Source organism: Leopardus geoffroyi, chromosome A1, assembly GCF_018350155.1.
Source record: "Leopardus geoffroyi isolate Oge1 chromosome A1, O.geoffroyi_Oge1_pat1.0, whole genome shotgun sequence".
In the NCBI taxonomy this organism is placed as follows: domain Eukaryota; kingdom Metazoa; phylum Chordata; class Mammalia; order Carnivora; family Felidae; genus Leopardus; species Leopardus geoffroyi.
This window is the reverse complement of record NC_059326.1, coordinates 9,443,258-9,469,866: the sequence shown is the minus strand read 5'-3', so window position 1 is coordinate 9,469,866 and position 26,609 is coordinate 9,443,258. Positions and strand designations below refer to the sequence as shown.

At 37.7% G+C, this 26,609-nt stretch overlaps 1 protein-coding gene and 1 long non-coding RNA gene across 7 annotated transcripts in view; one reads left to right on the top strand and one right to left on the bottom strand.

The window, feature by feature from the left end:
- KATNAL1 (katanin catalytic subunit A1 like 1) overlaps nucleotides 1-26,609 on the top strand; it is a 102,412-nt gene that overhangs the window by 61,721 nt on the left and 14,082 nt on the right. For 5 of the 6 annotated variants that reach the window (XM_045467683.1, XM_045467921.1, XM_045467833.1 and 2 more), the window contains 5 exons: nucleotides 2,135-2,293; nucleotides 3,020-3,146; nucleotides 6,054-6,188; nucleotides 21,036-21,162; nucleotides 22,776-23,130. In XM_045467683.1, the coding sequence (XP_045323639.1) occupies nucleotides 2,135-2,293; nucleotides 3,020-3,146; nucleotides 6,054-6,188; nucleotides 21,036-21,162; nucleotides 22,776-22,974 (747 nt within the window). In that variant the 3' untranslated portion in view covers nucleotides 22,975-23,130. Of the gene's footprint in view, nucleotides 1-2,134; nucleotides 2,294-3,019; nucleotides 3,147-6,053; nucleotides 6,189-21,035; nucleotides 21,163-22,775; nucleotides 23,131-26,609 lie in introns of those variants that run through there. The other variant, XM_045468006.1, reaches the window with a different exon arrangement.
- Nucleotides 6,585-26,318, bottom strand: LOC123592774. Its single transcript, XR_006709942.1, has 3 exons — nucleotides 26,208-26,318; nucleotides 24,672-24,674; nucleotides 6,585-6,617 (listed from the first exon to the last, which is right to left on the bottom strand). It is a non-coding gene; the product is annotated as an uncharacterized LOC123592774 (long non-coding RNA).

Genomic DNA, 26,609 nt, shown 5'->3' with positions numbered 1-26,609 from the left:
TACTGTGTGAATCTATCTATGTACAGATGCTAATTTTGGAAATTAGCTCCTGTTGGAGGTGGCCCCATTGAAGGACATTCCAGGAACTGAGAAGGGCATTCAAAGGGGACATTAGAAAAAGAAATAATGAATTTGGCTATAGCTGTGCTATATTAGTTGTTTTTACAGGTTCCAAAATACCAATCTCATGCACCGTTAAAGGCTCCTTGCAAAGCAAAATACTTTTTATAAAAGTAGTGTTTTAAATCCTAGTGACCTCTGCTCTTTCTGGGTGTCTGAATTCTATAGCTGTGTTAACCTGAAAAATAAAACTCAGTTACTTTATCAGCAAAAACTGGGTTTATTTAGGAATAGCAGAGAATTGCAATTTAGGACAAGCAAGCTATGGCAGAACCATAGGCAAGACTGGAGAACAAAGGAGAGGAACACTCTCTTATAGAGGAAAGGGGAAATTGGGAGGCCTGTTGCAAAGAAAAAGTGTATTGGAGGGGCTCCTGGGTGGCTCAGTCAGCTAAGCATCTGACTGTCGGACTCTTGATTTAGAGTACTGAGTTGGCCTCTGCACTGACAGCAGGAAGCCTGCTTCGGATTCTCCCTCGCTCTCACTCTCTGTCTCTCTCCCTGCACCCCCTCCACACTGCTGCTGCTCTCTCTGTCGAAATAAATAAACATTAAAAAAAAAAAAAAAAAAAAAGGAAAAGTCTATGGGAGCAAAGGGTAAGGTTAAAGTATAGTGGTTTTTCATTGGCTGGGTTATGACACTCTTTCATTGGCTGGACTGTTGCCAGGGGAGTAGAAAAACCTTTCTTCCTCCTGCTGGGGTGGTAAAGTAGCTAAGGTAGCACAGACTTGCAAGACCGATCTCTCCCCTTTGGGTCTGCAATCGACTAGGGGTTGTAGGGTGTGAGAGCTCCCCCTTCTGGCCTCCAGGCTCTATTTTAAAAGAGTTTTCCTTTTCTTAATTTTTACACTAGAAAAGCGTTTGGACACTTTCTAAATTTCTGAAACTTTTATGTGCACATAGTTTTCAAAATGTAAATCCCCAGAAGCTTATTAAGCCAAATAAATGGGAAGGAATTAAGATCATCCACTATTATACAAAAGGAATGTAGCGTCACCTATATATCTGCACTCCCATTAAAAGTGTCAGAAGAAAATAGGAAGTATCTGAAAATCCAGTAGGCTTCAACACTAAAGGATTGGTGTTCTTGAATAATTTTTACTCCTTATTGATTTATTTTTACAGAATAGTTTTGTTTTCAAAGGTATTAAGTAACTAAAATGTAGTTTTGAGTCTGTTATATTTAGTGGCTCTTTCATCGGTAACACTATCGTATGTAAACTATTGTCTAGCACATTAAGGTGACGAAATGCTAGCTAAATTGGTTATGCTTGAATTGCCACTAGATTTCGGTTACCTTACTAACTGATAAGTGGATCTAGTTTTGATTAAAAACTGTGTATTATGTATTGTGGAAGATTGGTTTTGTCCCTTAGGAGGGCAAGGAATAGGTAATTCTACTAGATGTGGTAGAAAAGGTTTTATTTTATGTTTAAATAGAGCAGTCATTCTTAAGCAGTGCTCAAGACTCTACATACGTATCTTCTTCCAGGTTTAAGAAAATTGGGTCGGTTCTTTTTTTTTTTTTTTTAATTTATTTGTTTATTTTGAGAGCGAGAGTATGAGTGGGGGAGGACCAGAGAGAGACTAAGAGAGAGAGAAACCCAAGCAGACTCCACACTGACAGCACAGAGCCCAGAGTGTGGCTCAAACTCATGAACCGTGAGATCATGACCTGAGCCGAAACCAAGAGTTGGACGCTTAACCAACTGAGCCACCCAGGTGCCCCTGGGTAGGTTCTTTCGAAATGTATCAGAAGATTTCTTCTTGTCTGGGCCTTTTGTTGTAACACCCATTTCTGACTACCTCTGATTCGAGACATTTTATGAAACCAGTCTTCATTTTTTTTTTTTACTCTGTAAAATGATACTCATATCAAATGCACCATGATTTCACTGTGATAATTGGGTTTACCTTTTGATGGGAATTTTTATGTATGTCAATAGCTGATGATACTTTATAAGAATGTATTTTAATCTGATAAAACATTTAATACATCTTTTGAAATTTCAGGGCGTACTGATGGTTGGACCCCCCGGCACTGGGAAGACTATGCTAGCTAAAGCTGTTGCCACCGAATGTGGCACAACATTCTTCAATGTTTCCTCTTCTACATTGACATCTAAATATAGAGGTGAATCTGAGAAGTTAGTCCGTCTGTTGTTTGAAATGGTGAGTGATGATCTATATATTCAGATTTCAAAGTACTGTTTGTGTAGGCAAATGATATCCCTATAAATCTAGATCCATTCACCTGGGGATCTGTTTTTAAAAGGGCAAATGGACTTATAGTTGAACAGTTCTTGACCCATGAGGAAGATATGGGGTAGTGGGTTTTGTGGAGTAGTTGATGTGGGTTTTCCTCTCTGACATGAGAGAAGGCCCTTCAGCATCCTTTCCAGTGAGGGTTGAAGACACTTTGGAATTGTGTATGTTGGATATTTCTGTATTTCTAATGAGCTGGTTGAGCAGACTATTTTGTAATGTATATTTTAAAAATCAAATTGATCTATCATTGAAGTTTGTTCCTTTTTCATAAGGGATTTGCGGTAGTTATTTAAGAAAGTATGTATGTTTGAGGATGGTGATTGGTAATTTGTCTTTAAAAAGATTTATATTTTGGAAATTTTCAAACACAGAAAGTATAAATAATAGTATTATGAATCCCCATGTATGTCAGCTACCTTCACCAACCATATAGCTTTTATTTTTAGAAATTTCCTTTATGTGATATAAATGATTTAATCTCTGTTGGTAACCACATGGTGACATTAAAGCAGTGAAAAATTTCTGCTCTTTTTGTTTTTACCATTTCCTTAGGAGGAGGAAATGGCATTAAAAAAATCAGATTATTTTATGAGCTCATTAAATGGTTTCTTTAAAATATTTTTCACAAAGGCTAGATTTTATGCACCCACCACAATCTTCATTGATGAGATAGATTCCATCTGCAGTCGAAGAGGAACCTCTGATGAACATGAGGCAAGTCGCAGAGTCAAGTCTGAACTACTCATTCAGATGGATGGTAATTGATATTTAATTACTGTCACCCAGCCATTATATTTCCTTTTTGAATTTTGTGGAGATTCGTATTGTGGAAATTGTCAGGGAAGGGACTAGAAGGCAGTCCGAATTTATTTGTGATCATTTGTTCATCCCCCCCCCCCCCATTTGTTCGTGCACTCAGGAAAAGCACTTCTTGTATACCTGTCATGAATCACGTACCATTTCAGGTTCTGAAGTTACAAAGAAAAGGAACGTCATGGTCTGCAAGGACTTAACTATTAAGAGCAGAGGTTCCGGAGATGTGGTCCGGGGCCCCAGGACCCCTTTAAGACCCTTTGAAAAGGTCTGCAAAGGCTAAACTATTTTCATGATAATATCTGATTCTCATTCTCTCCCCGAGAATACAGTGTAGTTTTTCAGAGACTACAAGACATTTAGGATGTCACAATAGGTGGAAAGCAGAAGCAGATATGAGAGTCCAGCTGTTCTCTGTTGAGTCAGACATTAAAGAGATTTACAAAAATGTAAGAAAATGCCACTCTTCTTACTGGTTTCTTTTTGGTTTTGAAAATCATAGTTATTTTTCATAAAATGGTATTTACATTAACAAATAATAGATTCATTGTTACATTAAAATGAATTAATATTTTTAAAAATTCTCCATTTTAATTTCTCATGCTAAATATTGATAGTTACATTACACACAGACAAAAGCTCTTTGGAGCTCAATAATTTTGAAGAGTGTAAAAGGAGCCTGAGGGGCGCCTGGGTGGCGCAGTTGGTTAAATGTCTGACTCTCGATTTCAGCTCAGGTCGTGATCTCACGGTTCATGGGTTCGAGCCCTGCGTCGGGCAGGCTCTGTGCTGACAGCTCGGAGCCTGCTCGGGATTCTCTCTCTCTCCCTCTCTCTCTCTCTCTGTCTCAAACTAAATAAATAAACTTAAAAAAAATAAAAGGAGCATGAAACCAGATAGTAGAACCACTGGTCTAGTTGGGAAGCAGGCAACTTAACAATACGTTATAAGTTGTGTGGTAGAACTGACCTCTGGGTGTAGTGAAAACACAGTAGGAAAGGTGCCACCCAGACTAAGGGAATCATGGAAGGGAATCGCTGAGTTGGGCTTTGAAGCTTTGGCAGAAGTTTTTCAGACAAAGGAATGTCAGTGAAGGAAGAGAGTGATGGGCCAGAGCCTTCTTTTAGAGGTTTATTATTCTGGTAGTTGTGTGGTATATGTAAAATGTGTTAATATCCAGAATGTGCTGTTTCAAAACAAATAAGGTTATACACCAGCTATAGATACTTACTGAATACTTGTAGTGTGTGTTCTATATGGTGCCAGGCACTGTAAGATACATGAAACAATGTAGTACAAGTCCTCCCCTCAAAACGTTTATCATTTTAATTTCTGCTAAAGTATGAAAGAAAAGAGTGAGTATGTTATATTTTTGGGGAGGGATCTAGAGGAAACCTATTAGATGTTTTAAAAATATCACTGAATATAAATTTAGCTGAATTTCATCGAGGGGTATTTGTGACTACAGTTCTGTTGCTTATTAGTTGGATAGCTTGATTACTTTTTCTTTCTTTCTTTCTTTCTTTCTTTCTTTCTTTCTTTCTTTCTTTCTTTCTTTCTTTCCTTCTTTTTTTTGAGAGAGAGAGAAAGAGAGAAAGGGCACAAGTGAGTGAAGGGCAGAGAGAAAATCCCAGGAGGGGCAGATAGAAAGATAGAGGGAGAAGAAGAGAGAGAGAAGCGGGGCTACCCAAGCAGGTCTTGAGCTCACCCAGTGTGGGGCTCGAACTCACAAACTATGAGATCATAACCTGAGTCAAAGTCAGATACTTAACAACTAAGCCACACAGGCACCCTGGAGAGCTTGATTCTTTGTGGCAATGGTTGAATCAGGAGTTTAGTAATAATTTATTAAGAAAATACCGTATTGAACTGGGTTGCTTTAAATTCACTTCTTTGTGGGGCGCCTGGGTGGCTCATTCAGTTAAATGTCTGACTTCGGCTCAAGTCACGATCTCATGGTTCGTGGGTTGGAGCCCTGCATTGGACTTTGTGCTGACAGCTCGGAGCCAGGAGCCTGCTTCAGATTCTGTGTCTCCCTCTCCCTCTGCCCCTCCCCACTCACGTGTCTCTCTCTCTCTCTCTCTCTCTCAAAAAGAAATAAACATTAAAAAAAATTAAAAAAAAAATAAATTCGCTACTTTGTTATGCCAGGCTACAACTAGAAACTCTTATCAATAAACTTTGTGGAGTTTTTGATGGTTTTTTTTTTTCACATTTTCCAGAGTTGCCATTGTGTAATCTGAAGCTTCGTATTCTAAAATTTTAATTCTGGAAAAGGTAGACTCAATGTGCATATATTTTGTTTGGTATAAAAAGAAATGCTATTTGCAGTGGTGACTATTAGGTTTATTCTCAAATTTTTTGTTGATTTTTAACAAGTCACTTAGAAGTTTGAAGGATAAAATTGTTGCAGTATATAACCTGCAACAAATGTTATGATTGCATGCTAGTACATTAGTAGATGTGAACCTTTTTATTCTTGAGAAAATAAATTAGACTGACAACTAAAATACAATTTTTTTTGAGGAACTTCATGATTTAAAAAAATAAGGAAGAAAACAGCATAATCTCCCATGCCTTTTCTTTTCAGAGCAAATTAAATCTATATTCATTTTCTTACAGAAAAAAAATATTTTTCATATCGGATTAGATGATGTAAATCGTTCCCTCCTTGTTTTGTAGTTATCTGTTGATGTGTCTGGTTCTGTCACCATACAGAGGTCAGAAGGACTGCATTATTTTCGTCATTGAGCCTATGACGAAGCCTGTGGCTGATGCTTAGAGATGTGAGTTGAATGAAAGAATAAGGAGCTGTAAGAAAAACTCCTTCTTTTGCCCTTACCATTTATAGGAGTTGGAGGAGCTTTAGAGAATGATGATCCTTCCAAAATGGTTATGGTATTGGCTGCTACTAATTTCCCATGGGACATTGATGAAGCTTTGAGAAGGAGATTAGAAAAAAGGATATATATACCTCTCCCAACAGGTATGATGCCTTCCTTTTACTATATATATATTTTTATTTTACTTCCTTTTTCCATTTACGTGAGAATTTAGTCCATTGGCATTCTACTTAAAGGTTGTAGTATCACAAAACCAATTGGCCTTAAGTGGAAAGAGAGGCCACAGTAGTTCTCTGTTGAGCTCCTTACATTTCAGAGCAGTATTCGTGTTAATAAATTTGATAGGATATCTAAATTTTTACTTTTTTTTTGAATGTTAATTTTTGCGAGAGAGAGTTTGCACGCACATGCAAGGGGGGGGGGCAGAGGGGGAGAGATAGAAGGGGACAGAGGATCTGAAGTGGACTCGAGCTGATAATAGAGAGCCCAGTGTGGGGCTCAAACTCACTAACTGTGAGATCAGGACCTGAGCCGGAGTTGGACGCTTAACCAGCTGAGCCACCCAGGCGCCCCTGAATTTTTACTTTTACAGTCCTCATTAAATCTTAAGTGATTAAAAATAAAGTTCTCTTGGGATTTTCTTCAAAATATGCTACTCCGAAAAATATAATTTCATCCTATTGAAGACTGTTGAAATTTTCATAAGTGAATTTTTTTCTTTTTATATTGAAATAAAATTTACATAAAATTGAGATAAAATTTAAATCTTAAGTGTGTATTCTGGTGAGTTTTGACAAATGAATATTCCTGTTTAATTGGTACCCTACTGAAGATGTAGGATATTTCTGCACCCAGGAAGTTTCTATGTGCCCCCTACCAGTTAATTCAAACCCTTAACTGGCATTACCTTTCCTGGTTTTTGTCACCATAGATGAATTTTACCTATTATTAAACTTCACATGAATGGAATCGTAATATGTATGTACTCTTGTGTCTGTTACTTTCAGGCACCATAATGTTTTGAGATTCATCCACATGGTTACGTGTATTGGTATATTCCTGATATGATTATGCCACAATTTATGTATTCCTTTTTTGGTTGAACATTTGAGTTATGTCTAGTTTAGAGCTATTAGGAATGAAGGTGTAAATAATTCTTGTGCAAATCTTTTTGTGGATGAGTGTTTTGGATTCTGTTGGGTACTATAGCTAAGAATAGAACAGGTGGGTCCTAGGGTAGATATGTATATGTTTAACTTTATAATACTCAAACTTTTCCCAAGTGGTTGTACCATTTTACTCTTTCACCATCAACCAACGAGAATTCCAGTATTTCCACATCCTTGCCAACATTTGGTATGGTCGGTATTTTAATTTTAGTCCTCCTAACAAGTCTGAAATACTCTAATTATGGTTTTAATTTGTGTTTCTCTAATGACTTATGATGTGGAGTGACTTTTCATGGGCCTGTTGGTCATTGGTGTATCTTTTGTGCAGTGTCTTTTCAAGTCCTTTGCTCAGTTTTTAATTGGTTTATTTGTTGTTCTATTAATGCTGTGTAGTTCTTTATCAGATATATACATCATGAACATTTTCTTCCAGTGTGGTTTGCCTTTCAATTTTCTTTATGGTGTCTATTGATAAGGAAAGTTTTAATTAGTTATTTAAGTTTATTTATTTTGAGAGAGAGAGAGAGAAGGAGAGAGAGAGCACGATCAGGGGAGGGGCAGAGACAGGGAGAGAGAGAGAATCCCAAGCAGGCTCTGCACCATTAGCTCTGAGCCCAGTGTGGGGCTCAAACTCACAAACTGTGAGATCATGACCTGAACAGAAACCAAGAGTCAGATGCTTAACTGACTGAGCCACCCAGGCACCCCTATTTGTTTATTTTGAGAGAGAGAGAGAGAGAGAATGAGCAGGGCAGGGGCAGAGAGAGAGAAAGGGAGAGAGAGGATCCCAAGCAGTCTCTGCACTATCAGCGCAGAGCCCAATGTGGAGCTTGAACCCATGAACCGTGAGATCATGACCTGAGCTAAAACAAAGAGCTGGGCACTTGATTGAATGAGCCACCCAGGTACCTCGGAAAAGCTTTAATTTTGATGGTCTTCTTGTTAAGCTTTTCCTTTACAGATAGCACTTTTTGTGTCTTAAGAAATCTTTGTTTACTCCAAGGGGCAAAGCTTTTCTCCTATTTTTCTTTTAGAAACTATAGTTAAATCTGTGGTCCATCTTGAAGTAATTTCGTGTGTATAGTATTGCTTAGAGGTTGAGTTTCATTTTTTTCAAATATATATCGAGTTGTTCCAAGCACCATTTGTTGAAAGGAGTTTTCTTTTTACATTTGGTTAGTTTGGCACCTTTGCTGAAAATTATTTTTCTGTGTATTTGTGGGTCTATTTCTCAGTTCTCTGTTCTATTCCATTGACTTAAAAATAAATAAGTATAAGGCTGTCTAATTAGGTTATCTGATTTTTCTTAAGTTTTGATACCTTGTCTTGAAAAGAATTTGTCCATTTCTTCTAATTTGCCAAATTTATTGGGATTTGACCTAATACAAATGTGCAAGCTGACTAAAGGGTTTATGTGAGGCTGTTGATTTCACATCTGGTTCTGGAGCCTGAAGTCAGTAGCGAGAGCAGTCAGGAAGACAAGATGAAGTGGTGGAAAGAAAGACAAATTATAACCTCTGAGGATGAGCTGGGACCCCATGAGGACATACTGGAACCCATGCTGGGCTCTCATTGCCTCTAAGACTTCCAACTTTGATGACTGGGATGTCCTATTGAAGAAGCTGGCACTGTTTGTAACAGTATTAAATATACACCTGGCTAAGGAGTCAAAAAAGCTGAAGGAAGAAATCTGCCCCAGCAGGGCAGAGCCAGCAGATAAGTGACAGTATGCTAGAGCTGCAAATGCACTTCATATTCTGAACCAATTTTCTGAGTTGATTCATTTCTGCCTTATAAATTTCACCCATAATGACTTATGTGGTGCACACCGAATCAGAACTATTCAGTGAGGAGAATTCTAGGAAATGAAATTACAGCTTTGCTTAAGTTGACATAATACAAATCTATACACCTAATTTTCCTTTTATTGTCTGTAGGGTCTATAGTAATGGCTCAGTTTTCATTCCTAAAATGGGTCATTTGTGTTTTATCTCTATTGTTCTTGATCATCTTGCTCTAGAGATTTATCAACGTTATTAATCTTTTAAAAACTCAATATTTTGCTTTGCAATTTTTCTGTTTCCTATGTCATTGATTTTTTTCTCTTATTTTTATCATTTCTCCATTGTACTTTGAGTTTAATTTTCTCTTTCCAAAGTTAGAAATTTATGCTATTGATTTTAAACCTTTCTTCTTTTTTTAGTATAAATATTTACAGCTATAAATTTCTCTTTGTGCACCACTTTGGCTTCATCCCACAGATTTTGCTATAGCATATTTTCTTTATTCAGTTAGAAATATTTTCTAATTTTCCTTTTTGTTTTTGTTTCTTTGACTCGGGTTATTTAGAAGTTTGTGGTTTACTGTCCAAATATGTGAGGATTCTCTAGATATCTTCTTGTTGATTTTTAATTCAATTCCATTATAGTCAAGAACTGCTCTGTAGAATGTCAATTTTTAAATTGTATTGAATTTATTTTATAATTCAACATATAGTCTTTCTTGGTGACATGTGTTAGTTGCGATTAAATAGAATGTTGTTCTGTGTTTGTTGATTACAATATTCTGTAATTGTTGGTCAGATCAAGTTAGTGTGATAGTATTGTTGAAATCTTCTAGATTCTTACTGACGTTTTTACTCTAGTTTTTTTTTTTATCAATTACTGAGAATAGGTTGTTAAACTTTTCAAATATGATTGTGAATTTGTTTATAACTGTTTGCCTTAATTCTCTCAATTTTTGCTTTATGCATTTTGAAGTTCTGTCATTAGGTACATAGATAGTTATCGTTGTTATACCCTCTTTGTCTTTCTACCGTTATAAAATATCTCTATCTCTGGTTACATACTCTTTGGCTTGATGTTAACTTATTTTTTAATGTTTATTAAAGAGAGTGAGAAAGAGAGTAAGCAAGGGAGGGGCAGAGAGAGAGAGGGAGACAGAGGATTTGAAGTGGGTTCTATGCTGACAGCAGAGAACCCGATGCAGGGTTTGAACTCAACAAACCGTGAGATTATGACCTGAATCAAGTTGGATGCTTAACCAACTGAGCCCCCCAGACACCCTAGCTTGATGTTTACTTTGATATTAATACAGCCTCACCATCTTTCTTCTGCTTACTGTTTGTATGATATATCTGCTTTCTTCTTTAATTTTCACCCTGTCCTTATTTTTACAGTGTAGTTCTTGTAGACAGCATATCGTTGGGTCTTGCTATTTATCTAGTTTGTCTCTGTTTTTTAATTGGAGTATTTAGTCCATTTAAGTATAATGTAATTATTGATATGGTTATGTTTAAGTGTGCCATTTTGTTTGTTTCTCTGTACCTCTTTTCCTAATTTCTTTTGATAATTGATTTTTTTATACACTTTAATTCCTTTATTGGATTTTTTTACCTGTACCTATTTTTTTAGCAGTTAATCTAGGGATTATAATATGTACCTGTAACTTCTCACAGTCAATTTAAAGCTAATACTGTACCACTTCATGTAAAATATAATAACTGTTTGCCTCCCTCTGCCTTTGTGAAAGTAGTGTTTTTCATTTACCTACATATTTAACACCCCTGCTGCTCTGCTTTTCTTTTTTAAGGTCCAGATTTTCATCTGGGTTTATCTCCCATTTGTCTGGAAAACTTTCTGTAACATTTCTTCTGGTTTAAGGTCTGCCAGCATCAAGTTCAGTTGTTGTTATCTGAAATGTCTTTATTTCACCCTTATTTCTGAAGGATATTCTTGATCGATAAATAATTCTGGGTTGGGAAGTTTTTTTGTTTTGTTTTTTCTTTCATTACTTATGAGGATATCATGTTGTCATCTTCTGGCCTCCACTGCTTTTTGCTGTGAGATTAGCTTTCATTCATCTCATTGTATATATAATGTGTTTTTCCCTCCTGGCTATTGTTTTTCAAAATCAGCTTTATCAAAGAATGATTTATATGTAATAAACTTTATTCACTTACAATGTGATGATGTTGACAGTTGTATACAGCGTGAAACCATACCCCAATCAGGGTACAGAACGTATCTTTCATTATGATAGGATTTCTTGTGCCCCTTTGTCTGTTCTTCTTTCTTCCCAACACCTTCTACCTCAGGCAACCACTGATCTGATCTTTGCCATTATAATTTTGAATTTCATAAGTAGGATCATACAGTATGAATTATTTTGGACTGTCCTCTTCAGCATAATTGTTTTGGGATTTATCAATGTTATTTTTTTACTGGTGAGTAGTATTTCCTTTTATGGCCATATTACAGATTATTTATCCATTCTCTTATTGATGGACATTGCGTGGTTTCTGTTTTGAGACTGTTGTAAATAAAGCTGCTGTCAACATTCATGTTCAGTTCTTTGTGTGGACATGTTTTCATTTCTTTTGGATAAATACCTACCAGTGAAATAACTGGGTCATGTGGTACTATATGTCTAACTATAGAAAACGGGTTGGATTTTCTTAAGTGGTTGTCCTCTGGTTGTTTTTAAGAGATTATGTTTATCTTTTTGTTTTCAGCAGTTTTACTATGATGTACCTCTGTGAAGTTTTCCTTTTATTTATCCTATATGTATGTTGGACTTTGATATTGTTTCATAGGTCACTGGGACTCTCTTACATTTTTTTTCAGTCTTATTCAGATGGATAATTTCTGTTCATTTATATTCATGATCATTGACACTTTCTTCTGCCGTTGCCTAATCTGCTTTCAGTCTTGTCCAGTGAATTTTTCATTTCAGATATATTTTGTAAATCTAGCATTTCCATTTGGTTATTTTTTATAGCCTCCATTATTTTGCTGGGATTCCTCATCTCTTCATCCATTTTGTCCATCTTTTCCTTTAATTCTTTGAGATTTTTCTTTCAAAAGGTGGAATTTCCTTCCCTCCCTTTGAAAATGGATTGGATTTAGTGATTTGTTTCTAAGGAATAGAATATGGCAGAATGATGCTATCTATATATGACTTCCAAGGCCAGATCATAAAAAGGATAGTTTCTGCCTGGCTCTCCCTCTTTCAGATCATATGCTTTTGGGGAGGCCAGCTGCCACACCATGAATTCAAAGAGCCTGTGGAGAAGCCCATGTGAGAAGGAACTAACATGTCCCACCAAGAGCCAACACCAGCTTTTCTGTTATGTGAGTTAGCTGCCTTTGGATGACTGTAGGCCTGGCCTGTACCTTGACTGAAATTTCGTGAGAGGTCCTGTATTAGTCAGGGTCTCTAGAGAAACAGAACCAATAGAACATGTGTATAAAGAGACAGATTTATTTTAATGAACTAGCTCATGGAATTACAGAGACTGTCAAGTTTAAAATCTTCAGGGTAGGCTGGCAGGCTGGAGACTCAGGGTAGAGTTGATGTCGCAATTAAAGTCTGAAGGCCCTTTCTGGGCACAATTCCCTCTTGCTCTGGGCAGGTCTGGCTTTTGTTCTGTTCAGGCCTTCAACTGATTAGATGTGGCCCATCTGCATTATGGAGGGCAGTCTGCTTGACTGAATCCACTGATTTAAATACTAACATCATACAAAAACATCTTTACAGGAACATCTAGAATAATGTTTGACAAAATATCTGACACAGTGGCCCAGCCAAGTTCACATAAAATTAGCCATCATAGACCCTAAGCTAGAGCTTTCTAGCTAAGCTTCTCCCAAATTCCTGATGCACAGAACCTATGAAGGTAATAAATTGTTATTTTAGGCCACCATGCTTTAGTGTAACTTTTTTATTCAGAAATAGATAATTGGGGGACACCTAGTGGCTCAGTCGGTTGAGCTTCCAACTCTGGCTCAGGTCATGATCTCTCAGTTCATGAGTTCAAGCCCCGCGTTGGGCTCTGTGCTGGCAGCTCAGAGCCTGGAGCCTGCTTCCGATTCTGTGTCTCCCTCTCTCTCTGCCCCTCCTCCACTCGTACTCTGTGTCTCTCTCTCTCTCTCTCAAAAAAAATAAACATTAAAAAATATTGTAAAAATAAGGAAATAGATCATTGATATACTACTTTATAGTTTTTGTCAGCTAATTCTTATATGTGGAACACAGTTTCTATTGGCTGCTTTTTAATTTTCTTGACTGTGGGTCACCTTTTCTGTTTCTTCACATGTTCAGTAATTTTTATTGTATATTTTACACTGTGGAGAGTCTGGATCATGTACCCTTCTTTGAAGGGTACTAAATGTTATTCCAGCAGGCACTCAAATTTTGGGCAGAACTTAAGAAAAAGCCAATTTACAGTTACTTGCTGTCTCTTGGCTAATGCATGAAAAAAGTTGCCTCTTTTGTTCTATATTTGTTTACCATAAAAAGACAAGTCTGGTACCAGTTTTTTCCTGATGATCAGAAGTGGAAGCCTCACCTATGACTTTTGGAACTTAATTTTTATAACATCTTCCTTACTCACTTTTGTGACTAGATCTCCAAGCTCTACGGTGTAATTAATTGGCTCACCGATTCCATCTCGCATTGTCTTTCCTGCCTGCTACTATGTATATACCATTAATTCTAATAATCTTGTTACTTAAAAAGAAGAATGTTCTTTTTCTTAAAACATGCTTAAATTACCAGTTGAATTTACAATAATAATAAACTTATTTAAAGCACTAATGGAAGTGGTTCAATTTAGAACCTGGAAGCTGTTCTGGAATATTACACCTCCCAGAATCAGCTCCTTAGTGCCTGGCTCGCTCTCATATTAGCCGCATGAAATTTTGAAATTTGAGTGGTTTGTTACAGTTTCTGATTTACTGTTTCTTTACTTTCTCTTTGTTCCTCTTTTTACTCTTCCTTGTTTTCTAAAACAAATCTCTCTATGCTATCTAGTATATTTGTATGAAATGAGTTTCAACTTTACTACTGTATACAATGATTATAAATAAGAAATTAATGCTAATGGGGAAAATAAAAGTTTTACTACTTGAACTGACACCATTTAAACTTTTGTACTTTGAACTTTAATTTACCATGATAGGGAGAAAAAAATGTAACTAGAAAAATAGTTGATGATAGCAATTTTATAAACTGCTAAGGAGAACTTAGGTGTTGGGGAGAAACACGTACTTTATGATACAAAGGTAGGAACTTAGCTTTCCTTGAAATATTGGAGAAGAAAATAGATTTGGCTGACTGAAGGGTTTTCTTCTAAACTTGTTTTCCCTTATGAAAACGTTATATCCATTATAGGTAATCACTTTTGAGTGCTTCTGTCTGCTCATTACTAGTCTGAAGGTCTGTACCTGTGACCACAGAACTTGAGAAATCGCTTTCTCCTAAAGTGCATCCAAACAGATCATCGTAATTAGAACTCCACTCTTTTTCTGTCATCTGTATTAATTCAGTAGGTGTTTATGTAGCTCTTTGCTATTAGAAAGACATTTATTGGGTTCTGTGGGAATATAAAGATAAGTAATGGACAGGCCTCATCCTTAGAGAACTCACTTTGTAGTTGGAAAGTAGGCATACACTTAACCTAACTGCAGGGAAAACAGTGTAACATGTGGTGCCATTGTTCTCCGTGGTACTTTTCCTTTTCTTTTTAAAGTTTTTGTTTAAATTCCAGTTGGTTAATATAGAGTGTAATGTTAGTTTCAGGCGTACAATATGGTGATTCATCACTTCCATACAACATCCGGTGCTCATCACAAGTGCCCTCCTTAATCCCCATCACCTATTTAACCCATCCCCCACTCTGGTCCACAGTACTTCGGAGTGGAGAATGAGGACTGATAAATTCTGACTGAGGTGCTTTGGGGAGACTTCATGGAGGGAGTTGCATTTTCACTCATTTCCAAAGAGAAAAACAGAAAAAAAAAAAAAAAAAGAGAGAGAGAAAAACAGAAACAAAGGTGTGATTGCTTGAAAACGAATAGATAGATAGCTCTTGTGGCTGAAGCATCTGGTAGGATAGAAAGGTCTGGAATAGACAAAACAGCAACATGTGGAAAGATCTGAAAGAATGATATAGCAATCTAGGGTAAAATTAACGGGAAGAAGAGATTATATGAAAGTAAAAAGAAGTTGGAGGACATTTTATGAACACAAGCAACCTATGAAAGTAAATTTTTAGTTGGAAAAGGCGAAAAGTAAAACAATGAGAATAGATAATACCAAAGGCACCCGGAGGCCCCGGCTGGAGCTGTCTTGCTGGAGCACTTTCATGTTGTCTCCGGTCATTCCATTGGCCCAGGCTGCTTCGGGCGCGGTGGCTTCAAGACCGTCCGATTTCATTCGTGGTGGCCGTGGCTCCAGACGTTCCGCTAGGGGCGTCGCTTTTTATAACCTGGCCTTACAGGTCATATAGTGTCACTTCTCCTGTACCCTGGGTTGAAGCATTTACAAGCCCACCCATTTTCAAGAGGTGGGAATTAGACTACCTCTGGGTGGGAGAGCGTCAAGACCGCACCGCCGAAGCGTGTGTGGGATGAGAGAGACTCTCGCAGCCATCCTGGGAAGTACGACCTGCCATAGTTAACAAAAGGCAAAACAGCAGGCCCAGGGGGAGCTTGGCCTTACATAAGTCTCTTCCTTCACTTTATGCATCTAAGTTATGGCAGCAACCGCCTGATCGGCTTAATGAACTCCCTTTTTAGCCCCTTTCATTTAATTATATTTTGCTTTTAGAATAACCTCCCTAAATCATTAAAGCATCATAGAGTCTCTTAGAGCTGAGTCTAATTTTCCATCACATCAGGGTCAGAGTTCTTTGTTTATTGTGCGTGTGTGTATGTGTGTGTGTGTGTTTACCATAAGTTCTTATCTGTCTTGTTTATATCTATTTGTGTTTCTCAGTCCTCTTTTGTACTTTTCTCCTTACCATCCTCCCTCCCCGCCTCTGGCGTATATATATGTGCTTCTTTCTACTTCCATGTCATTATTTATGGTACTCCCATTTCCAGATTTTCTCCCTTTTCCACTCTATTTAAATTTTATTGGGGCACCTGGCTGGCTCAGTCAGTAGAGCATACGACTCTTGATCTCAGGGTTGTACGTTCGAGCCCCACATTGGCTGTAGAGATTACTTAAATAAAACTTAAAAAAAAAAATGATTGGTTTTTCAAAGTTGGCATTAAAGCATACTCATTCTGTGAAGGCTTCTTTTGGCCTGGCCTGTCTCCCTTGTGTAGACTTCACTTCCCTGGGTTATCTGTCTCCCAGATGTTCCTTAATAGAAGGGATCTGGCTTTTCTCTGTCTCCCTCTAATCTTGTTTGTCGATTGACTGATGGTGGTGGTGGGTGGGTGCGGGGGCAATGAACAGTTTTTTGAGTGCTGACTGTGGGCCAGGCTTTACATCTATTAACCCATTTACCCCTCACAACAGTCTTATGTGGTAGATTCTGTTCTTATCTTTATTTGACATGTGAGGAAACTGAGGCACCGAGAGGTTAAGGATCCTACCCAGTGAGGCAGAGCAGGGCAGTGAACCCAGACGGTCTGGCCCCAGAGTGTGCACTCATGTTCTTCTGCACTGGACCTCCAAGTGTGCTCAGGGAAGTTGTTATCACAAGAAGTGTATGATCCTTTTAACAGTGTTTATTTAAATTTAGAATGTTTATTAACTTGGTTATGTAGTGTTGGTGGTTCTTGACTATTAATCTATTAATTACTTGTTAAATCCTTTCACAAGGTTATTAAATATCATTCGTACAGTTTTATAGAGCTGATAAATCCCACTTGGAACCTTCTAACAAACCACTGATACAAGCAGAATTCGAAGTCACTTTCCCCAAATTATAGTTACGAGGGAAAAGGATGCTTCCAACTAGGGCTTCAGTACTGGCTTATACTCCAGAGTTCATTTAAGGTGACTGTCTGGAACTTTCTTTCTATGGGATAATACAGTATATTAAACTTGGCATTTGAGTTCTTAGGGCAGTTAAACATTCTGATTTCCAAATACAATGAATTCTAGTATCAGGACTAAAAGAGCAAAGTGATCTTTGTTCACTAACATTCACACTAACACGTGTGTGTGGAGCACTATGAAGTCACACTTACGTTAAGTTTGGAGTTCTTACGGAGGCATCGGGAGCACCGCCACTTTGTGTAGCAGCAGACCTGGGAGCTTCCTGCCCCTCCCTCTTTTTCCCCCACCCCCCTCTGGCTGGCCACCTGAGTACAGGACTTCTTTGGCACCATACCTCAAGGGATGGGCCTGCTGGCTGGGGATGGACAAAGATAAGGAGCCTCCTTACTTCCAAATTAAGGAATTCTGGAGGTAAAGATTGCCTAGTCACACTCTGTTTTTCTGGCAATCCCAGATAATGCGTGCTTGCTTCTCTTCCCACTGTGGCTGCTCTTTGCGTTGCTTCGCTCTTGTCTCACTTTGTGTGAGTGAGAAATAGAACTCACAATGGAAACGTATTAAAATTTGGTTCAATCTATCCAATAATTGGCAAACAGGCAGATAACTACCTCTGTAGCTCAAGAAATGGAACGTTATCAGACCTCAGAAGCCCCCAGTATGTTCTTTCGCTAGCACAGCTCCCTTCTTGCCCCCTACTGGTAATCACTGTTATTCCTTTTATGGAAATACTTTGTTTTTTTCCCTTATAATTTTCTCGCCTAATAATATATCCCCAAAGTTTAACCTTTTTTTTTTTAAAAAAACTTAAATGGAATCACACTGATGGTGTTCCTCTGTAGTTTGCTTCTTTTGCTCCAGTACATTTTTAAGATTCATCCAGATTACGATTTCTAGATGCTGTTCATTTTTGTTGCATATAGCATTCCATTGTGTCAGTCAGCAAGGTATGCCACAACAAAGTGCCACGGACTGGGTGGCTTAAACAGAAATTTATTTTCTCAGGCTACAAGTCCAAGGTCAAGCAAGGTGTTATTTCATTCTGGAGCCTCTTTCCTTGGCCTGTAGGTGGCCATTTTCTTCCAGTGTCTTCAGGTGGTCTTCCTCCGTGTGTGCACGTGCATGTGTGTGTTGTGTCCTAATTTCCTCTTCTTATAAAGATACCAGTCAGACTGGATTAGGGCCCACCCATATGACCTCGTTTTTACTTTAATTACCTCTTTAAAGGCCCCATCTCCAAATACAGTCACATTCTGAAGTATTGAAGGTCAGGGCTTCAACTTCAAACATAATACTTTAGTAGGAGGGACACAATTCGGCCTGTGATATCCATTGTGTGATTGTACCACGATTATCCATCATATTATTTGGTGGACATTTTGGTTCTTTCCAGTTTTAGGCAATTATGAACAGTGCTGCTATGAATATTTTTATACTTGTATCATGGTGAAAACGTCTAAGCTTCCTTAGGTTAAGATGCCGCATTCCATCCTTGCAGCGAATTGCGGGTCAGGCTACATAGCTGGAACAATAGTCGATAAATCCTATCTGTCTTCCCAAGTGGTTGTTGCACTTTAGACTTCTACCCGCAAGGTGTGAGAGTTCCTATTGCTTCCCATTTTTCCAAAACCTAGTGTTTTCCAAAACCTCAGCCTTTTTCATTTATACCAGCCTCTTGGTGTGCAGTGCTATCTCACTGTGGTTTAATTTTTATTCTCTTTGTTATTAAATACAGTAAAGCCTTGGTTTATGGGCATAATTCGTTCTGGAAGCCTGCTTGTAATCCAAAGCACTTGTCTATCAAAGCGAATTTCCAGAACCATTGGCTCAGTTGTGATCCTGTGACATTTGGTGTCACGTACTGCTCGTTTTGCAAGACGTCGCTCGTTTATCAAGCCAAAATTTATTAGAAATGTTTGCTCGTCTTGTGGAACGCTCGCAGAACAAGTTACTTACATTCCAAGGTTTTACTGTAATTTGAATATATTTTCCTTTATTTATTAGCCACTTGGATTTTGTTGTTATATATCTGTTCAAGTCTTTTGCCCATTTTTCTTAATTAGGTGGTCTGATCTTTTTTTAGTTTTTGTAGGAGTTCTTTAAATATTCTGGATATATAAGAACTTTGTTACTTACGTACATTGTAAATATCTTCTCAAACTCTGTAGCTTGTGTGTTTTCACTCTATTTAGAGAGTCTTTTGATGAATTAGAGTTCTTAATTTTAATGTGGTCAGTTTATCAATCTTTTCCTTTATGGTCAACTTTCTGAATATATATATATATGTCTTAAGAATATTCACTCTGAAGTCATTAAGATATTTCCTGTTTTATCTTTTAAGATGCTCATAATTCTTGCATTTTACGTTTAGGGTAGTAATATATCTGGCACTGATTTTTATGTATGGTACGAGGTAGGACCCAATCCCCCCCCCCCCCCCCCCCCCAGTAAATAGCAGTTCTGGGATCCTTTCTCCCACTGCTGGAACCACCTGTGTCATAAATCAGGTATCTATAGTGTATGCTTTGATCTACTTCTAGGCTCCCTATTCTGTATCATTGATCTATTTACCTGAGTCCTAATGCTTTGTAATAAGTCTTAAATTCTGATAGAGCAGTTCCTCCCATCTTACTGTTTTTCCAGACTGTCTTAGTTGTTCTTGTTTCTTTCCATTGCCATAAACATTTCAGTATCTGACTGTTCAGATCCACAAACAAAATTGTTGTGGTCTTTACTGGAATGCAAAAGCATCTTTATATGCTGTATGATCATTTGGAGGAATTGTCAATGTCATGAAATACAAAACAAACATTGGGGAACTGCTTTAGATTAAAGAAGACTAAAGAGATAAGCGAGAAGACTAAAGAGATAACTAAATATAGTGTGTGATGGTTTTTAAGAAAGTTATAAAGTCCTGGGGAAAATGGGGACATTTTAATCTGGATTGTCTATTAGATGATTCTAATGTACCAATGTTAAATTTCCTGGCAAGTGTGATAGTTGAATGGATACCTTTGTTCTTAGGATGTACATGCTGAAGAATTTAAGATGAAGTGCGATTGCCTACAGCTAGCTCCCAATTCAGAAAGCAGTGGGGAGGAGGAGAAGGGAGTGATAATGGCAAAATGTTGACAATTGATGAGTCTAGATGGAAGATAAATGGGTGTTCATTGATTTTTTTTTAAACTGTAGATTTAAAATAAATCTAAACTTTTCAAAAGAAAAGTTGGAGAAAATTAAATTTAATTTGATATATCAGGAAATAGTAGAAAGCCAGATCCAACCTAAGTTTGCATTCTCTTAGTGTGCTGTATTAAATAGCGAATTTGCCACGAAAACTGATGGTAAAAAAAGCAAGCATGATTGGTTATTTAAATAATTCTGTACTTCATTAGAGCTTACACAATACACATTCTCATCGTACTGGAACATTAGATGTCTGTGGGCTAGCTCTCCAAGTAAAAACACATTAATATGTTTTTTGCGACAATTGCCGATTTCCTCTATCATAGGAAATCTTTTCTATATCACACTAAAAGGTGAGCAAAGTGATTCACAGGAGTTAGTCCACGTAGTCTATAGTTTTATAAAACTAGGCCAAATGTTGTTTTACTAAAAGAATGTCTGGTACTTGAATATTAATGTTGAATATTAATGATTTTATTTTTCATGAGGGATCACAGACCCTTTGTTTTCAAATCTGTATTTCACAATCTTCTTCACAACTTTTTGAATATATATGTTTATATCTTAAGAATATTTACTCTGAAGTCATTATATTTCCTATATTTCACAATCTGTATTTAAAATTCTGAGTTTTGTTTCAATTTTTCGTTATTGAGCCAAGGCACATAGGAAGTTAAATAATTCTGAGTCCTGCAATGAGTTGGTGATACTAGGTGAACTCAAGTTATTGACTCCTTTTTGCATTAGTCTCTTTCTTTTCCTAAATGTTGATATGCGATTTCTCATCAAAATGATTTGTAAAGTAAAACATCTAACAGTAACAACACAAACATCTTTTAACAGCAAAAGGAAGAACTGAGCTTCTGAAGATCAATCTTCGTGAGGTTGAACTGGATCCTGACATTCAGCTGGAAGATATAGCAGAAAAGATTGAGGGCTATTCTGGTGCTGATATAACTAATGTTTGCAGGTATTTTTTTTTTAATAGTCTGTGACTTTTAGATATCAGGTATAGATTTGACATGAGGACTGGTCTTAAAGTCAGTATAGGTATTAAAACCTTTGACGTGAAAGCAGCAGTCCATTTCCTTGAAATGGTTTCTCATTTGTCTTCTTTTTTCTTTTTTTTTTTTTTTTACATAGCTTCATTGGTCATTGTTAGATGAATAAATACATAACAATATGGTCCCCTTTCCTGTCTTTGGTTTTTAAGAAATTTTACTTGGTAATAATGATTTTGACAAGCTAAGGTCAGTTTAGCCCTAAATTGGAGCCTAGCTGCGTCAACATAAAATAATATTTCGTTTTGGTTAGTAGTATTTTACCACATGCAGAAGAGCAAGCAAGTTGATCAATTTAAACTGGGAAATATATAATATATACTTACATATTTAGTAACATCATAATTTAGTGACATCATAATTTGTAGGTAATTCACATCACTCAATCCTTTTAAGCTGGGTAATAAATACTTATATCATGTTATATAAGTATATATTACATATTTCCCTTTCAATTTAGTGACATAATAATTTATAGACAATTTACATCACTCAAAGAAGAGGATTTTCTTTTATTTATTTGGGGGGGGGGGAGGGGAGAGTGCAAGCGGGGGAGGAGCAGAGCGGGAGACAGAGGATCAGAAAGGGGGTCCGTGCCGACAGGCTGACAGCAAGCAAGCCCGATGTGGGGCACGAACCCACGGACCGTGAGATCATGACGAGAGCCGAAGGCAGACACTCAATCCACTGAGCCACCCAGGCGCCCCAAGAGGATTTTCTTTTAGTTGTCACCTTCTTAACTGTACTGAAATTGACATCAGTAGCCTTTCTTTAAAACTATAACATCTGTTGTTTCTCACTCTGTATACTAGTATTTTTCATGTGCGTCTAAGTTTAGCGGCACATAATCTCACAATAGTTTCTAGTATCACTATAATAAAATATATAAAATTTTGAAGTTTTGGTTGGGTTGGCTTCCTATTAGCTTTTTTGTGAGCATTATCTGCCTCTTCTAAACCTTGATAATAATTTACAGTTGATCAGAGTGGAGCTGAAAATAAGATCTGGAAGGGCTAGATTTTATCCCTTTAGTAGCCCAGCAATGCTCCATGTGGAGAATCCCACATCCACTATATGTAGATACATTCATGTTCCAAAGAAGGAGTTTCCTGGCTTTACCTCCTCTAATTAGGTTATAGACAAACTGGTGTAAGATTTGAATTATGTTAACCTTAGCCATGTGTTCGTTTTCAAGTATGCAATGCAGTAGTTCACAATTCTACTTCTGTTTCCTAACTTTCTTGGCTGTCTTTGAAGAGCAAGTGAGGAAAAGGAGATTTGGTACGAGCTGAGCCTAACCTAGACTTTTTGGATTCATGAATAGTACATTTTATGTTTAAGTCGTTTCCATCCTGTTTTAACCTTTCTTGCACCCTCAGATAGCTCGAAAATGGGAAATTCTGAGCAGCATCGTAAAAACATAGAAAATGATCTTTTGAATGTTTTGTGTTAACTTTCTTACAGTTGAAAGTGTTTAAAACACTTACATCAGTATGTATTCACTGATTTTGTATGTTTTTAGGGATGCCTCTTTAATGGCAATGAGACGGCGAATCAATGGCTTAGGTCCAGAAGAGATCCGTGCACTTTCTAAAGAGGAACTTCAGATGCCTGTTACCAAAGGAGACTTTGAATTGGCTCTTAAGAAAATTGCGAAGTCTGTCTCTGCTGCGGACTTGGAGAAGTATGAAAAATGGATGGTTGAATTTGGATCTGCTTGAATTTCTGTCGGCTCTTTCATTTCTGGTATTTTTACTTATAAAATGTGAAGAAATTCCCTGCAGTTTTTTTTAAAAACAGGTTTAAAACTTCTCATTGGAGAGATTTTTCCCTTACAGGAAAAAAAAAAAAGAAAAAAAACCCCAAACCACCGAGAGTATGACCGTAGTTGAGAAATGAGAACGGCTTACATAGAGAGCCTGGTAGTCTCCACCACCTGGCTTTGCGCTGGTATCCACGTGTGCACATGTGAATAGTGCACATCCAAACCAAGGTGTCGGGGAGGCCGAAGGAAGCGCTCCGCGTGCTCTTGTAGAAACTTGTTTACAAAAGGTTTAGAGGGACCTCTTTTTCTCACGTGCGTCTGTTGGGTTTTTTTGCTTTGTTTTCTTCTATTCTTTGCTCTGAACACAAGGGACCTAGATACATTGACTTTTTTTTTTTTTTTTTTAATTTTTTTTTTTCAACGTTTATTTATTTTTGGGACAGAGAGAGACAGAGCGTGAACGGGGGAGGGGCAGAGAGAGAGGGAGACACAGAATCGGAAACAGGCTCCAGGCTCTGAGCCATCAGCCCAGAGCCTGACGCGGGGCTCGAACTCACGGACCGCGAGATCGTGACCTGGCTGAAGTCGGACGCTTAACCGACTGCGCCACCCAGGCGCCCCGATACATTGACTTTTAACAGCAACACTGCGTTTGTGTCAAATTCCTCGCTCGTTGTTAAAAACGAGAGTTTGGAATTAAATAATGAACTTGTTAGTTAAACCTTTACAATTCAACTCTTACTGTTGCCGTCTATCATATGGTTGAATTTTAACCCTTCCTCCCCCCACCATTTCTTCTGTTAGCCATCTCATCATTTCTTCAGCTTTACATATCCTCATGCCTCGTGGTCTTTGAGACGTTTTGTCAGGTGGTGTCTCTGGGCTTCAGTATTTTTTGCTGGTACTTAAGATTTCCCGTTGGAAGGACGGGAAGAATGTAGTGAGTGCATCAGATGCATTTCCTCCTTCGAGACTTCTGGGTTTGTTTTCGCTTTTCTTTCAATACATTCAAATAGATAAGACCTTTACTTTCCTCAGCTCTAGCAATGTTTGATTTTTGCTGAACTTGACTTTCATATACTAAATAAATGCGTGGGTGTTCGAAACAAGTCCACTCTTTTGTGGCTAATGCAAAACAAAACAAAAATCGTTATAATTATCCAGATAGCTTGTTTAACACAATAACATTGTACATAATGAGTGATGTTCGTTTGAAAATTTTAGAATTATTCCTTGTCTAGGTTGAGAACTTGTACACCGCAGTGTACATTAGGATAAGATTAGGATAGAAATCTGACATGCACATGTCACGGTCAAAAGAGGCCAGAAAAAGTAGTAGATGTGTCTAATCACAAGTAAAATATCCTGGTGTTAGTTGTTTTAAATTACATTTATCCCATTTTGGTTGGGCATCCTATGCTTTAATGGTGATGCTTTTTAAAATTTGTATTTGATGAGATCTTGAATTCTCAATTTTGGAGAGCAGCCACTGGTTTAAAACTAAAAATAATGGAACTTTTTAGATATGTAACAAAAAAACCCTCTTAGTATCTTGCTTTAAGAGATTTTTTTCCCCTACTAAGAATTGCATAATTTTCAGATAACTTAAGTCTGATTCTAAACTCCAGTATTTTATAGAATGCTATAAATTACCCCCTGCTTCCCTGAGGTATAGATTATAAGAGTTAAAATCATAAGGCGTCGTAATTTTATTTTAACTCTTTTTTATTTAATTCATTAAAAAAATTGAGATAAGTTTTCTTTTATTCATGACCTTTTAAAATAAATAAATGATCACACTAAGATAATCTTGCAAACAGTTGCCATCTAGTAACATATTTTTTTCCCCTGAAGTCCTAGGGGCAGTCGTTAATACATTTGTGTTTTGATTGCTAAAACTTCTATTTTGGTTGACTAGTTAGGCCCTTTTTCTAGGTTTTGTGTTATTTGTGTTGGTATGTATTTCTTCTTCTTTTTAAAATTCTTCACGGATAATAGCATGGTGATCGCGATTTTTTTTTTATTTTATTTTTATTTTATTTTTATTTATTTATTTATTTTTTTTTCAACGTTTATTTATTTTTGAGACAGAGAGAGACAGAGCATGAACGGGGGAGGGGCAGAGAGAGAGGGAGACACAGAATCGGAAACAGGCCCCAGGCTCTGAGCCATCAGCCCAGAGCCTGACGCGGGGCTCGAACTCACGGACCGCGAGATCGTGACCTGGCTGAAGTCGGACGCTTAACCGACTGCGCCATCCAGGCGCCCCTTTTCTTTCTTTTTTTTTAATGTTCATTGTTTATCTTTGAGAGAGAGTGAGTGGGAGAGGGGCGGATAGACCGGGGGTGGTGGGGGGGTGGGGGGCAGAGGACCTGAAGCGGGCTCTGGGCTGCCAGCCGAGAGCCCAATGCAGGGCTTGAACTCATGAATCGTGAGATCATGGCCTGAGCCGAAGTTGGACGCTCAACTGACTGAGCCACCCAGGCGCCCCAATGCTTTGTATTTCTTAAACCCCTTAAAGGATCCCAAGGAGCTTCCCCAGGTCTTCTATCCGGCCTTTACTGTACATCGTATGTCCACTGTCTTTATTGCAAGACAGGGTGTTGCCTTACCCAGAATGAGAAAATTGTTGTCTTTTGCTTTTTTTCTATGTTGCATTATCAAATTAGAAGGATTTGGTTCCTTTACTTCATCTGAAAACATGAGTGCTTTGGGCTCTGCAACAAAGTGATGTTAGGACTGAGTTTTGTGCAATTCTGTCTTGCACATACCTGATCAGATAGTCCCTTTGTTCAGCCACCTTGCACTGGTTGCTTACTGTGTACAAGACCCTTGGAGGGGGAGCTCTGTGGCTTACAGAGTTGGGCCAAGTTGTCGTGCAGTACTGACTCTGGGCCCTTTCTGTAATTACACCGTGTGGCTTCTGGCTCCAACTAATGAGATGAGTCCACATCATAAAAGGAGAGGCGCAGTAATCTGTGTGTGCTTTGGAAAGATAATATTTACAGGTGTTTCTCTTTTTCCTTTAAATGTTTCAAAATAAGAAATTTGTTTGAACAAGGTCACTATTATAGATCTGGCTATTTTCATGAATCATTTCCTAAAGTTCATGTTTACGGTAAACACGTACCCATGTAATTGTGTATGCACGTTCCGTGTTTATTGTGAACATTTTGCTCTCACAATCACTTTATTTTTTAAAGGAAATTTGTGTTGATGAAATGCGCCAGATAAATGGCTTTTAACTGTAGGCCGAAACCTTCTAGAAATCGAAGCAGGAAAATAGACGATGGTATCACAGACTTTTATCTTCTAGTCAGTAGCAGTGTAGAAATTCTAGAATGATCAAAAACACGCTTTGGGCTTGGACTTCTATCTTCTGAACTACCAAGACAGCTTGGAACAGGAAACATGTGGTCTAGCTGCATAATTATGGGCTTCAGTTGAGCCCCTGAGATTACAGTTTTTATGATGTGATATTTGACTGTCCAAGTATAGGCTGAAACCACTAATTACTCAAAAAGGGGGCGAGCAAATATCTGGTGAATCTCCGATGAACAAACATACAATCACGTCAAGAATAAAATGTGC